Below are 15,720 nucleotides of genomic sequence, written 5' to 3'. Positions count from 1 at the left end.
ATGAAAGTTCTATTAAAGATGGTGCCAAAATGTTCATCTCTAAAGAAAGTTTGAACCACTTGAATGATATCTTCCTTAACAACATTCCATAATTTTTTGTAAAAGATAGGCTGAAATCCATCAGGCCCCGGCCGCGGGGCCTTGAGGTTGCTCATCTTTTTAAGAACTTTAAAGATCTCAGTTGCGAAAGGGATAGCAGAAAGGGATTGATTTTGAGATTCTGAGATGCAAGGATTGAAAAGAGAGATAATATTTTGATTGACCATAGGCTCAGAAGAGGTGAACAAAGCAGAATAGAACTCACTAATATATTTTTCTATGACAGAAGCATCACTAGACCAAGTGCCATCTTCCAATAAAAGTCTATCAATAGAATTCTTACTTCTCCTATATGATGCCTAGGTATGAAAAAACCTAGTATTCTTATCACCACATTGATCAGTATTCCTATAATTTTGTCTCCAGTATTGCTCCTCTCTTAACAGAAGTTCTTCGAGAGTGGCTCTTGCATTGATGATGGCTAAAGTATTAGCCTCAGAAGGGTTTAGATAATTAAGTAAAGCCAGCTTAGTCTCACAAATTCTTATTTGGTGAAAAATGTTACCAAATGTTTATCTGTTCCAATGGGAAGAGATTTATGAAGGTTTGATATTTTAGAATTGGAAATGAAAGAGGGAGAGCCTGTAATATGGAGATTCCATAATTCTTTAATGACCTGAGCACAAAAGGATTCTCTAATCCACATTTCTTTAAATTTGTTGTTGTTGTTGTTGTTGTTGTTTTTTTTTTTTAAGAAGCAAAATGAGGTGGTTTGAAGTTGCATTAGGTAGATGGTGAATTTTAGCTTGGGGAAAAAGATTGAACCAATCAGTGTTAGCAAGAGCACGATCCAATCTTTCCTTGATATTAGTCTGACCTTTCCGATAATTACACCAAGTAAATTTAGGGCCAGAAAAACCTAGGTCAACAAGACTCAGGTCCGATGCCAGGTCTTGAAACTCTTATCTTTAAGATTAACCTTATTACCATCCATTTTCTCATCCAATATGTTGAGAATGGCATTGAAATCACCCCATAACAACCAAGTGCCCATACAACTAGAAACAACAGTATGCAAACGATCACATACAATACTACGTTTATGTGATACTGGATGACCATAAACCAAATTAATAAACCAATCACCTTCAGAAAGGTAGTTAGTAAATTTATCTGTGACTGCATGCTTACTAGCTCCCTAGATTCCCAGCTCAATTTTATCCTTGTACAGTAAAACCAAACCACCACTGCAACCTTCAACATCTACCACAAAAGCATTCGGATGCCGCAGAGAATTCTGTAAACTCTTGATTAATTTTAATATTGCTAGCTTTAGTTTCTACTAAAAAAAAACGTCTGGATTATGTTCTCTAACCAGGTCCCTCAGATTCTGAACCACCACTACTAGAAAAATGTAAATAGATAGTATTTATTCAATAGCTTTTATAAAAAAAAAACACTACAATGTTTTTTCGGATAGCGTTTCTTGGTTTAGTGCTATCAATTGTTGTGATACGAAAACAAAAGATTGCATTTGGCCCTATAGCGCAATAACATCGATTGCGTTTTTACTGCTACCGGCAGGTCCAAATTTTGAGCCCGCCTTCTTTGTTTCTATTTTACATCTTTTCCAAAAGAAACCTCTAAGCAAAACAGCCACCACACCACGTCTTATTCTCTCTAATCAAAACCCTCACTAAGCCTCGTCAAAATTTATTTGTTCCTCTCATCTCAAAACAGAGCAAATCTGATATCGGTACTCATCTTCTCCTTGAAAAACCCCATCTTCATTTGTTACATTTCCTTCTTTATTTTAACCAAAAAAAAATCTTTCCTTTTCATTTTTTCAGTGTTATTCAAAGCTTTCGTACGGTATTTGGCAACATCAAATAGGAAATCTTGAAGTTATATCTTTTTGGTATGGTTTTCTCACTATACGTGATTTTTTTTTATTAAATAGTATTTGATAAGAGAAATTGGTGTATATGAATAAGAGTGGTTAGTGCTTTTTTCTTCTGTAAATATATCGTATATGAAATCGTCAACTTATCGTATGTGGCTTGATGATCTACTGCTCGATGATATCGTCCACTTACAAGTCTTCCGTGGGCTCTGCACAAATAAAAATGATATATACTACTACAGTACTACTACTTCTTTGCTCTGTAACTATGATTCCTTTATCTACTGTATATACACCAATACATGGTGTATATAAATAATGTGATTAGTGTTTTTTATAATTTTTTGGCTTGTATAGATATCGTTCATGTGGTTTTTATATTTAAATTGTGTTTGTGGAATACTGCTTGTTAATCTTTTCCTTGTATAGACATGTTGCTTGCTTTGTTTCTAGATAGAGATACAGTACGGTATACAAGGCTACTGTGAGGACTAGATAGAGATACAGTATACAAGGCAACAAGCTTTGCTGCTTTTAAATTTTTTAAAACGTCTAAAAGTGAACTTGTTCTTCACACCAACTAACTAAATTAAAGTGAACAGAGGTTCAGTGACATGGTAATTAAGTTCTATTTAGAGTTTTAGACACCTGGTCGTCTGCTTGAAATTTTAGACAAATTGACACCCGTAAAAGCTTGACAGTTGGTACACCACACTGTCCAAGAGTGTGTTTCGATGTTTCGACAATTTTTTTGCTTTTTTTTCATATCAGGTTTGAAGTTATGAAGTGGTAGTATAATGATGGATAAAGCTTGGTCCATTGGCAGAGGTTCTAAAAAAGAACTCCCTATATCTTTTTTTTTAGAAAATTTGACACATTTACCACAGTTTTAGTTATTTATTTATTTTATTTATTTTTCGTTTTTTTTTGTTTTAGACATACGATAAAGTATAGAAGAGCAGTTGAGAAATTTGTGAAACTCGCTAAAACTAGAACAGGAGAAGCGAACCTGAGATGTCTTTGCAAAGTATGTCAGAACTTTCATCGTAGAGATGAAGATAAGGTCATTGAACACTTGGTAATAAAAGGTATGGATTCGATGTATAAGACTTGGTTCTAGCACGGGGAACCACTAGATTCAGTGCAATTTGGTGTAGAAACTACAGAGACAGTTGAATTATGTGAAGCTGTATTTGAGCATGAGGATGCTTTTGAACCAGAGATCACTAAAGAGATAATGGGTGTAGCAACCAAAAAAAAAAGAGAGATAATGGGTGCTGATTTTGAAGAGTTTTCTAAAAATGTTGAACTCCCTCTATATCTAGGTTGCACTAAATACACAAAGTTGGCAACAACAATTACACTACAAGAAAGCTGACTTTTAGCCACAGACCAAAATCGTGGGTAAAGGGCTTTAGCCACGGCTATCGACCGTTGCAAGTCCGTGGGGTTTTGACCTGTCGGGAAATGTTTAGCTACAACGAATGACCGTGGGTAAATGCAACGGTCCACGCAACAGCTCAAGCGGTAGGAACTTGCCATTGCGAATGACCGTGGCAAATGTCGTCGCAAGTACCACTGATAATGACCGTGGGAATAGCTGTAGCAACTACCACAACTCTCGATTGTGGCATAATCCGTAGCAATTATTTTTGTGAGAGATAAAAGTTGTGGCATAATCCGTAGTAAAAGTACCTCAGCCACACATCTTTTTGCGTTATCTACGGACATTGGCCGTGGCAACGTTTTAGAATTTTAAAAAAAATGAAAAGAAAAAATATATATACTAGTTTTATCCACTTTTGCCTTTCAATCCAACTAATAATCCATCCATCCTAATAACAATATTACAAAGAAGCCACATTCCCAATCAAAATTCTTTTGCCAAAAAACAGATAAAGAGATGAATATTCATATAAGTAAAAAATAAAAATAAAAAATCTGTAGCATTTATTACCACAAGCTCAATATAATATGAATTTCCAAATATTTTTCAATATATTTCATCACCCCATACAAGTAATAATGTCATAGTTCACCTCGTGCATGTTTCTCCGTTACGTTTTATCATTCCCTTGCACTTGAATACTTTCGAAAATGATTTGAAGTCCTAGCTTCACAGAACCCTAGCCTTAATAACCTTTTCATGAGCATCCAACTGCATCTAAGCAGTTAAAATCGGTTTTCAGATGTAATCGGTCTAAGAGCGATATGTGATTAATCAGTGAATCGGTGATTAATCGGCGATTTAATCGGTTTTATATTATTATATACAATTATATCTTCAAAATATTTTAATATAGAATAGCAACAATATTAAATGTATTAATAAAAATTATTATTAATTAGTAGGCATTGTTATCCTTGTTCTTATTTATTTTATTGTTATTAAAATTTTAGTTGTTTTTATCTAATTTGTAGTTTCATAAAATAAAAAAATTATCTCATTCTTATGTAATATTAATATTGCAATTTCAATGCATTTGGTGTGACAAAATTTGCAAAGCTCTCTTTCAATTTGATTGATTGAATAAAAATAGTTATTAGTGGAAAAACATAGAAAATAGTCAAAATATAACTTTTTGGATGAGAATATATATTAAAAAACTTAGTAAAATTTTAAAAAAATAAGTATAGATATTGGCTTAACAAGAAAAGTAGTATGGCCATGTAACTAACATTGGTAAGCACCATAGTACTTCTTTACAAAAATAGAATAAAACAATGTTTGACTTTAAGCTTTGACCATCGTCCGTCCTCAATCTCTCTGGTTTTGCTGCTGGTTCTCTCTCTATCCTCTCTCTTTGTATTTTGAGGAACCCATCACTCCTCAAAATTCCATCCATCGTCCCTCAATCTCTCAAAATATAGATCTTGTTTGTATTTTGAGGAACCCATTACTCCTCAACCAATCACTCCTCAAAATTCCATCATTTGCAGTTACGGAATATTAATATTGTTAGGATCCGATAATATCGGGCGAGGATTTTTCATTTTTTCGAGAAAATAAGTGTTTTCTCGTGTTATCGGTCGATATGACCGATTAAATCGGCAACTGAGTATTAACTGAGAAATCGGATAAAAGCATATCGCTCAACCCCCGAGATACGATTAATCGCCGATTAATCAGCGATATAATCCGATATTAACTGCTTAGAACTGCATACATCACCTACATACAAATGAATCACAAGGAAATGATATTAAAGTCAAAATCCTATAAGTCTAAAAGTCAGAACCTAACTGAATGGAAAAAAGCAGTAGCACATAGCAACAACATTTCTATGTGCCACAATTAAAACTTAAATTAGCATCTCACTTTGTTTTTACTTGCTCTACAAAATGCCATCTAAAGGAAATGAAAGTAATCAATGGACAGTGGTTTCCACTAACTTGGGCTTGATACGAGGGCATGTATCTAACACTGATTGTTTTCAAAATATGAGGTGTCCATATAACATAGCCTAAAATGCATTCTTATTACCACCTAAAGTCACACACGCATTAAAAACACACAAAAACATGCAACACCAACAACACCAACAAGCCAAAATGTTGAAAATTCCACAAATGCTAAAGATGTGAGGAAGCTTTGTAATGAATCATTCACCTTTTTATAGAATATTTGAAATGACCAAGAGACAGTAGTGCAGGTCCTACAAGAGTGGGGGCATGAAAAAATTAGTCACTAACTTAATAAATACAATAAACAATTAAAATGACTTATGAAAAGTAGCAAAATTACAGCAGAAATATAGAAGAAATCTACGTATATGAAACATAATGTGAACAGTTGAGACTAAAGGGAAAATTCTGTTTTTAAGTCTTTGCATTTTCCTGGGAGAGCATTACATTTGTCTTTGTTTGGTATCTCTATATGTGTGTTTGTGTTTAACTGTTTATTCAGTAAGCCACCTTGGCCTACACACTTATGGTGTACCCTTCCCTTTTGATTACTAAAATTATTTGTTCAGCAATAAGTATATAAAAACAATTAATCTAATCTTGTGCCAGCTAGGACATAAAAGGTTTTGCACAAAAAAGGACTACATTTGAAACAGGATCAGTATGTTCCCATAAAAAACAAGTCGGTCAACACTAAAAAGGACTAAATTATATCTAAAACAGGTGCAAACTAAAGTAACTCCAAGTATTTTATGTCAAATTACATCCATGTAACTACAAGAATTACACCCTAAGAAATTACTAGTCTCCTTCTCTTACCTTCACTCGTCTTTTTCTTTCTTTTTTTCTTTCTCTTTTTCTTTCTCTCTCTTTGTCCTTATATTTTTCTTTTTTCTAACCGCTCTCTCTCGTTCATCCATCCACCCTGATTCTACGTGCATTAGCTTGTCACCTGTCCCACAACATACACCGCAGTTCTCGGCAGTTAGGGTTCCGCGGCTCCTATCCGATGCACCCTGTAGTATCTTTATTACTCTGACTACTGCCCACTCTCCACTTCTGCCATTCCCCGTAGTTCTCGGCGGGTATGGTGCCGCGGCTCAGATCCGCTGCACCCGGTCTTCTCTTCACTATTCTGCATATGGACCCTTCGCCACCAAAGATGTCACATGTCACGAATTTGACCCCTACAATCCATTCACCATTCCAAGAAGACAAGCAAGTCACTCAACATTGACTGTATCGTGTGTTTCTTTCCGCCATTGGGGATTATAAACCCAATGAGCTCACACATTCATACTTTACTTGGAAAATGGAGGCAGTTTATTCGAAAAATTGTAGCCTTAATGTCAAAGATTTAGGGTGAACCCATTCATCAGAAGTAAAAACCAGGAATTCACAAATAGGTCAGCTGTCAGGAGCCCTTAAACCTCTAATCATTTGTCATCCCACCTCACTAAAGAGGATCCCTAAATCATCACACTTCAAATAAACATCTATAGGTTTTAATTACAAACAAATCAACATCTCCCATTACCAATCGCAACTACAAAATGCAAACATATATACATTCACAACCAAAAAATCAAGTAAAAGATATTAATAACCAAGTGTCATGCCATGGAGGACGGTCATGCATCTCGTGTCACAAACCCATCCATACCACAGGGCGTATTTCATCTTCTCATAAAAGTATTCAAGTATTCAAAACCAAGGTAATCATACCTTACACGATTAAATTGAAATGTAAAAGATATCGTCAATGGTTAAACAAACTGAAAAGAACACCCAGTGATGAAATGTGCAAGAAACAGAGTCTACTTATTTATAGGTGTTTATGTATCACCATGTGTATTATAATGACATCATTATTTCTGTCTCACGCTCTAAGGATCTATTAACTGAATCCTAAGTTCAAGTTACAATATTCTGTGATGTTAAAAATAGTACCTTTGATATCTAGCTAGTTGCATAGCCTGACCGTGGTCGACCAAATCATGAGCCATAACATCCTTGGTTTCAGTACTTGAATGGTTGTGCCTTCTCTTCTTTCGGTGAGAATCATGGATTTTTGCTATTGGAAGAAAGGTAAGAAATATGCCTCATATCAAGTAATTAGACTGACAGAAGGGTAAACAGATGCATACCAAAAATGTTAGTAGGCTTTGAGCCTACGTGCATGAGTCCTAAGCTGCTCGACAGCTCCAGACCGGAAAGTATCACACGCAGTCATCATGACACTGACATCGTATTGTCGAAGCCAGTAGGCAACCTGCAAAATGACAGCACAGATAGCAAAAGTATTAGCAGGTCTCCCACAATCAGGTGATCTCAAAACCGTTCAAGGAAACAACTTTAACCTTTGCAAGATTGGTGGACTTTCCAACTCCATTGACACCAACTAACAAAAACAACAACATATGGTTTCCCTTGCTCCTTGGCAACATGCACATCCCTCAGTACATCAATAGAGCGTTTTGGTGTTAGGATGTGGACAAGAGCCTCCTCCATAGCAGTCTACACAGTCATCATTTGTACTGTAAGGTAAGCCTCACATATACAATTGTAACAGGAAAAAATAGTCGAAGACAACAAAAAAAAATGTATTATTTCTGCCAATAGAAGAAAATAGGAAGAGCTTATAAACCTGTACGGTTGATGATTTCCTGGTGACGGAACCCAGCTTTTTACCCACAAGACTTGCTGCAACTGACTCACAGAGTTTCTCAGCTATCTCCTCTGCCTGAAATGATACAAAGCTAATGAGCAAATGATAATCATGTAGAGTGCGAGAAATCAAAGTTAAATGTTGGACAGATATACATACCGCATTCTTGGTCATGAGTCCATCTTTAAGCGCTTTAAGAGTCGTCCATGAAGCGACTGGCTTATAGAAAATTCCCATCTCCACATCACGGACTGGTTGAAATTTTCTGGATTCCAAGAAAAACCTCTAGAAAACTCAAACCTCTCAAGCTACGAACAATTCTCACCTTCAAGAAACTATCAAGAGATTCAGTGTTCGTTAGAAGAAAAAAAATGGATTAAGTATCAAAGTAACACGGCTAGACGCAATAACTTACCAAACACTTGAATTCCAGACACTATCTTATTCAACTCGGGAACTAAATTTAGCAAAGTCATGAAACAAAAAGGGATATTTAGACTTTGGTCCTAGCCATACTTGGTTTATTAGGGTTTGGTCCAGAAAAGGTTGAATATTAGGGTTTAGTCCTAGTTTTGGTTTTTGACCACCAATCAACTAAGTTGACTGTGGTCAATCAGCTTGTATTTTCGAAATGGCAATAATACCCTCGCATGTAATATCACGTGAATAACTAAAGTTGCCGTTGGAATCTCGCTGAAATTGACTTGCCACGTGTCACAAATCTAGCTGACAAATAAATTAACGGCCAAAACAATAGATCCATTGGTGATCCTCTTTATAAGAGAAACCAGTCAGCCATTTCATCCTTTGCAAATCTCACTCAGAAGGAAATATGGGGGGAGGCAGCACTTTTGTTGCGCCACAGGTACACTTTTCCTACATCTTCACCTTCAAAATTCAAAATTCTAATGGCTGACAAGTAGGACTAAGCTCTAATTTTTCAAATAACAGTAGGGACCAAGTCCTAAAAGATGGCCTTATTTATGTATCAAAGTCTAACTTGTATATAATCTTGGTTTTCACAGATATGTCAGCTATGTTACCAAGAAGACCACACAGCTCGTAAGTGTCCATACCTGAAAAAGAGATGCAATATGGAAAACTGCAGAGGCATTATGGATTTGCACAAGTTTGAAGATAAATTTGGCAAAGTACTTGAGTTGTGGCTCTGCTGTGATTGGGTTGGATGTTTCAATAAGGTTCAACTAACTACTGCTGACAACCAGCTTCTACTGCCCATTGAGAAGGAGGTCACACTTGTCATTAATTGTGATGTTTGTGGGCATGAGTGTTGTTGCGTTGTGGGGTATCCATAGGGTTTGTTGTGTCTTTGTCATTTTGTATTTTGAAGGAAGCATGTCTGGCAGTAGGATACTATGTCAGTTTGTCTATATTTTGTTACAGACTTTTGCATTGCACTGTGGTGTCACATGTACATTTTGTTGCAGACGTTTGCATTGCACTGTGGTGTCACATGTTCCTTTATTTAGTTTAATTTAAATTTAGGGTTCCCTTTAATTTATTGATTGCATTGCACTGTGGTTTCACATGTTTCCAAAGTCACAGAAGCAATCCAATAATGTGACCTTTCGTACCTTACGAACAAAGTTCTATAAAAATAAACATAATTCATTAAAATGAGTCAAGCAGCTTCTGAAGGAAATACAATCATGGATAGGGCAAAGGGAAGACATCAGAAGCAGTTGGTCGTGCAAAGAAGAAGAAGGAAAAAGAAGATGAACCAAGAAAACACAGTGCAAACAATGCAAGCAAGAAAGAAAATTTGGAAAATTCATCAAAAAAAGCAGCAACAGTTCAGGAGTTCACTATCACGATTACTGGGAATGATGAAGTTGACCAAATGAATTTTTTAGAGCACATGAAAGAGATATTAGCTCAGGCAGATGATGAATGTGGATGAATGTGAGGAAGCTGTTTCTGACAGTGTTGGGAGTTCTTGAGATATAATGATGATGGTGTTAATGTTTAGGGTCCCTAATGTTTAGTATGTTAATGTTGTTGTTCTTCTAGTGTTTTTAATGTTGTTCTTCCAATGTTGTTGTTCTTCTAGAGATATTTGAGTCCATGTCCCAGTCTTGTTGTTGTTGCTTAATGTTTGTTAATCTACTTATCTTATCTATTATTGTTGTTGGTACTCCAAATAGCATAACATTGACAAATTTCAAACAAAACAGAACAGAGGACATTAAACTAACAAATTTCATACCAAAATATAGCATTACAAATCCAAAAGTACATCTAATTCCAAAATAGCATTACAAATCCAACAAAAGTACATCTAATCCCAAAATAGCATTACAAATTCAAAAGTATACCAGACCAATAGCTTAAGTACCAAAATGTAACTAAAACTAAAAATTGAAATGATAAAGAGTTTGTTTTCACAACAACATTCAGTCTTGGATTTGCTTTCACTGTGTCTGACTAAGTGGCTCTACAGCTCTCTGACTTAAATTCATTGGAAGTGTTGAAGGTGTTGGTACATTGTCATCTCCAAACATCAGCTTATATAAACCCCTTGTCCTCACTCATGTGCCTGGTGTTGGTCCTCTTGGCCTTCTACTTCCTCCTCTGGATTCTTCATCTTGTGGTGGTGGTGGTGCTGTTGTTGCTTCCTGTTGAACTTCTGCTGCTGGTGCTCTTCCTCCTCTTGGCCTTGTGCTCTTTGCTCTAACTCCTCCTTCTGGTGCTGCTGCTGCTTCAGGTTCAACTTCTGCTGCTGGTGCTCTTCCTCCTCTTGGCCTTGTGCTCCTTGCTCTAACTCTTCCTTCTGGTGTTGTTGGTGCTCTTCCTCCTCTTGGCCTTGTGCTCCTTGCTCTAACTCCTCCTTCAGCTACTTGTGGTGCTTCATGTTCCACTTGTTGTTCTTGTTGCAGTGGAGCACTCTTTCTTTTCCTCCCTTTCCTATTGGCTGGAACATGTTGCTCTTGTGGTTGTTGTTCAGATGCTGCTTCAGTATGGTCTTGTCCACCTTCAACTAAATCATTACTCATTAGTTAACTACCATTACTAACTTTAAATACTCACTTGTTAACAATGAAAAGTTACCTTGGCCTTTACCCTTCCCTCTCTTGCCATGAACTCCTTTCTTTCTTGCATCACAAGTCAAGGTATTGTGACTAGGTGTTCCACACTTTGCGCATTTTCTATGAGTCTTAAGTGGTTCATCTTCACTCCTAATTCTCTGTTTTTTTGGCCTTCTAGCCTTTCTAGTGTGTTCAGGAGGCAGAGCCAACTCTGATGGGCTTTCCTGTATATAGTAAACAATAAGTTATCAAGTGGACTTACTATATAAGTAAGCAAGTGGGCTTTCCTGTATAAGTAACCAATAAGTTATAGGGAGTTATGAAAGTTCCCTACTAGTATGGACTTACTATTTCTGGCCAGTCCTCAATATTATCGAGTGGATAAAGATAATTTGCATAAGTTGCTCTGAATGCTTCCACACTAAAATATGGACTGCAATACCTGTAAAAAAAATGGACTTAATTAATAACAAAAACAAAACAAATTAAAACAATATGCAATGAAGTAAATTACTTAAGGGAACCCATTACTTAATTACCTTGCCCACTGGGGCCTCCTTGGTCTAAGGACTGCAACAGCATGTACACAAGGCACTCCTGACATTTGCCACTCAATGCAAGAGCATTGAAGTTTGCCAATATCAACATTGTACTTAGTCCCAGTCTTGGTGTTGATTGCTAAGTATTCAACATCTGATACACCCTTTATCTTATACCAATTGTATCTCAACTCCCTCTTTTTTATCATGAACAACACATTTGGTACAACTTCACCAGGCATCAATGACAATGACAATTCCCTTCTATCATAAACCATTTGCAACAAATTTAGGTTGTACTTATCCATAAAATGAACCAATGGTCTATCTCTGATGCGCAATATCTAGGAATTGAAGCTTTCACTGAAATTATTGGTTAACTCATTACACTTTGATGTCTAGTCAAAGTGTGCCCTAGCCCAACAACTCCTTGGCTCACTGTCTAACCAATCCAAAACTTTACTGTCTGTTTTGTTGATAACACCCAATATCTTTATCAGTTCTTGTTGCTTATATGCCTTAGCTGCACCCCAAGCTAGATTCTCCCATAATTCACCACCAAAATTTTTTTGAAGTTCTTATACATATGTCTGAAGCAATACCTGGAAGAAAACCAACATATACATATTATCATTATGACTGAAATAAACAACATATACAAAAAAAATGGCTTATTAGGCATATACAACATATACATATACAAAAAATAACATCACTTATTAGGCATTACCTGTGATTTGAATTTGGAAAGTACTCATCAACAACACTTATTAGTCCTTTTTGTCTGTCACTGATGAAGGTAAGCTTGTCTTTATGCATGTCAAGAAATGGCTTCATCTCACATAAGAATTGCCTCCATGTATCCCCATTCTCCCCTTTGCATATGTAAAAACCAAGAGGGACTATCCCATTCATGGCATCCAGTCCAATAGTAGTTAAACAACACCCACCATACTTGCATTTGAGAAAACAGCCATCCAGACCAACAATTGGTCTACACCCATTCAACCATCCATCAAGTGATGCCTTGAATGCAACAACAACACCAATGAAACTATGATTCTTTTCATTCACAAAATGCTTGGCAAGGCTACCAGGGTTTGACTTTATAATCTGCCTATACATCTCTGGGACTAGTCTATAACCCTCCTCATAATTGCCATTGATCACTTCAAGCATCAATGTCCTAGCATTCCAACCAATCCAATAAGATATGCTAACTCCATACTAAAAAAACATATCTGCTTGTATATCCTTAGGTCTATAATATGGATGCTCTCTCATCTTATTTTCAAGTGCTTAAGCCACCCATGGTGCTCTAGCATGTGTAAACTTGTTCTTCACACTAGCTTCACATGTATGTTCATCATTATAGTTTCTAAGAACAAAAGTGCGCATGTCTTTTTTGGTAAGAGTAGCAGTTATAGCCCACTCACAACTAGGATCTTTGCATGCCAAAATGTATCTCTCTCTGTCATTTCTCACTTGTTGTGTACTAAACTTGTGCTTAATTTCCATTGTCTGGAAGAACTCTCTACAATCCTCTACAGTTGCCCATGTCATTTTAGGCTTAAACTCACATGAGCCAAACCTTTTAGAAGCTTCAACAGGGTCAGAAACCTTAGCTATGTCCTCAATCTCGAAAATATTTGTTGTTCCCATGGACCAATTTCCCAAAACAGTGCCTTGTAATTTTCTTCTAAATTATGGACTTCTTCATCAACCATCATTGGATCAATATTATTATCTAACTCATTCTCAGAGTAATCACTACCTGTAGGACAATACTCTTCATCACTATCTTCTTTAGTGCTATCATACCCTACATCCAGCCAAGTACCAAAAACTGGCCCAAAAGATTGACCATACTAATACAAAGGCTCTTCAGTATCCCTTTTATCATGATTCAAATCCTCTAACACATCAACACTTTCAGCATGAGTACCATTATGATTCAAATCCTCTAACATATCAGCAGCTTCACCATAACTACCATTAGGATTCAATTCCTCTAACACATCAATAACTTCAACATGAGTACCATCAGGTTCATTCAATTCTTCTAGAAACTCATTAATATTCTATGTACAGAAACCATCATCAACAGGATCTAATTGAGACAAGTGCACATCATTCCCATATGGCTGAACACCATTGTGCCCCTCAACCACATTCTCAGTCACCTCCTCTCTTGTTTGTGGCTCACCAGTTTCTTTATCATCAGAAATGTCAAAGACCAATGGCTCTCCATTGGGACCTACAAGTGGTTTAGTTTTCAGTATGTTAAGCCTGTTGGACTTTCTTATAGGTGTCATTGGTTTTTGTTTTTTAGTGGGAACTGGTTTAGGTTTTTTAGTGGGAACTGGATTAGGTTTTTGAGTGGGAACTTTAATGGGAACTGGACTGAATCTAGGTGATCATCTAACACTTTCAGTGACTTGTAAAGGTTTCTTGGGTGTTGTGGGCAGTTGTGTTGGGGTGGAGTCAAGAGGTGAGGGAGAGTAATGAGCAGTGATGCTGGAGTCAAGTGGTGGGGGAGAGTTATAAGCAGTGATGCTGGAGTCAAGTGGTGGGGGAGAGTTATGAACGGTTGGTGGAGGTGGGAGGACAAATAGGTGGTATTGTTTAAGTGTAAACTTACCCCACATATCCATCAGATGTTTGTCTTCTGTTATGCTACATAACTTCCCTTCAATCAAACTTGCAATCTCAAACTTAACTCCTTCACCAACCAGTTTCTGCAAATCCTTTTTCAAATCTAGCAGAAATATCTCATTCCCATCATATTTCACACACTCTCTCTTACCACCCATGTATTGACTAGCTTTTATTTTCCCAGGAATAGTTCTCCCCCACTCACAAATTCCTTTACACCTAGCAAAGGATTGGCCATTCTTCCTCTGTCCACAAACATACAAACAAACAACATATAGGATAAATCAGTTAATAAGAAACAATTCAAACAAGGGGACCCTTCTCACAATTACATTCAATCAATTTCAATTTAATGCAAGACAAATATAAACTTGCAAATATAGATCATTCAAATGCATATAATTTCAAACATTTACAATATATCCATCCCAAATGTTATTACTTCCTAATTTCAAACATTTACAACATATCCCAAATGTTATTACTTCCTAGCAAAGGATCAGACTCTCAGACAACAGAAAAAAAAGACCCCAAATTACGCATATCCACATATAGAGTTAAGTGCTTGTAATTACTTCCTAATATAATCATAGTCCAACTGAATAGTTAAAAATTAGGTTTTAGTACATGTTTTCTAAAGTGTACGGCAACAGACTAAGCCATGCACCATGCAATACAACAAACCACCATTTTAATTCACGCTTTACTGAAAATTAACAATAACAGTATAAGAAACATACGAGAAAGCCACCATTTTTCCAACAGATCAAGCTAACGCTTTCATGTTTATCATACAACTTTATATAAAAATTATATTTTTACTAAGATTAACATAAAAAAACTAACCTTTAAGCAACAACCTTCAATTTTATGACAACAACAGATGATGATGACCTCAAATCAACGATTATGACCTCACAATAGCTTCAAAACCAGAAAACAACGACGATCAACAGGTACACTAGATGAAAATCATTAAAAAAAAACACGGTCAACAACTCCAATGGAAGTTCTTCATATTTCATGGTTAGAGAAGAAGAGGGGCTGGTTTGGCTGTTTGGGTTTGTATGTCAGTGTTAAACTTGGTGTTTTCACAAATGAGAGCTAGGATTTATGTGAGAGAAGTCGAGAGAGAGAGTGAGAGAGTGAGTCATCATTTCCCTCTTTATTTCACCTATCTGTATTCTCGAGCTCCTTATTTCACATCCAAAAAAAAAAAAAAAATTCATTTGTATTCTCAAGATGCGCAAATTTTAGATATGACGGCCACATCGAAAGTCGAAGTCAGATGTCGACACGTGTCGAATTAATTTGATTAAATAGAAGAACACGTGATATTACATGCGAGGGTATTATTGTCATTTCGAAAATACAAGCTGATTGACCACAGTCAACTCAGTTGACTAGCGGTCAAAAACCAAAACTAGGACTAAACCCTAATAAACCAAGTATTGTTAGGACCAA

General features: G+C 36.3%; 1 protein-coding gene, 1 long non-coding RNA gene and 1 pseudogene across 3 annotated transcripts; 1 reads left to right on the top strand and 2 right to left on the bottom strand.

Annotated features, from left to right (window-relative positions):
• The first annotated feature begins 1,518 nt into the window (after positions 1–1,518).
• Positions 1,519–9,630, top strand: LOC147510962 (uncharacterized). 2 transcript variants are annotated; one of them, XR_015219132.1, is made up of 4 exons: positions 1,519–1,795; positions 1,890–1,957; positions 2,714–2,770; positions 2,879–3,046. It is a non-coding gene; the product is annotated as an uncharacterized LOC147510962 (long non-coding RNA). The 2 variants fall into 2 exon arrangements; XR_015219133.1 differs by lacking the exons at positions 2,714–2,770; positions 2,879–3,046 and adding an exon at positions 9,041–9,630.
• On the bottom strand, positions 5,624–8,879 carry LOC147510963 (uncharacterized). The gene is made up of 4 exons (XM_086602779.1): positions 7,995–8,879; positions 7,708–7,864; positions 7,495–7,619; positions 5,624–7,421 (listed from the first exon to the last, which is right to left on the bottom strand). Exons 1-3 carry the CDS (start codon positions 8,250–8,252, stop codon positions 7,567–7,569), a joined length of 468 nt encoding a protein of 155 aa, XP_086458905.1. The 5' UTR covers positions 8,253–8,879; the 3' UTR covers positions 5,624–7,421; positions 7,495–7,566.
• A 934-nt stretch (positions 9,631–10,564) lies between the features above and the next one.
• Positions 10,565–13,263, bottom strand: LOC147510961 (uncharacterized; annotated as a pseudogene).
• Between the last annotated feature and the right edge of the window lie 2,457 nt (positions 13,264–15,720).

The sequence above is a fragment of the Coptis chinensis genome, chromosome 3, assembly GCF_015680905.1.
Source record: "Coptis chinensis isolate HL-2020 chromosome 3, ASM1568090v1, whole genome shotgun sequence".
Classification (NCBI taxonomy): Eukaryota; Viridiplantae; Streptophyta; class Magnoliopsida; order Ranunculales; family Ranunculaceae; genus Coptis; species Coptis chinensis.
The sequence above is the reverse complement of the archived record's forward strand: the minus strand, read 5'-3'. Positions and strand labels throughout refer to the sequence as shown.

Excerpts from the sequence above, each read along its gene's own strand:
- LOC147510963 (XM_086602779.1), bottom strand. The coding sequence starts at position 8,252 with ATGGGAATTTTCTATAAGCCAGTCGCTTCATGGACGACTCTTAAAGCG. Across the intron at positions 7,865-7,994 it reads GGAAATCATCAACCGTACAG|ACTGCTATGGAGGAGGCTCT; the intron begins GTTTATAAGCTC and ends ATGACTGTGTAG. Across the intron at positions 7,620-7,707 it reads AGTCCACCAATCTTGCAAAG|GTTGCCTACTGGCTTCGACA; the intron begins GTTAAAGTTGTT and ends GTCATTTTGCAG.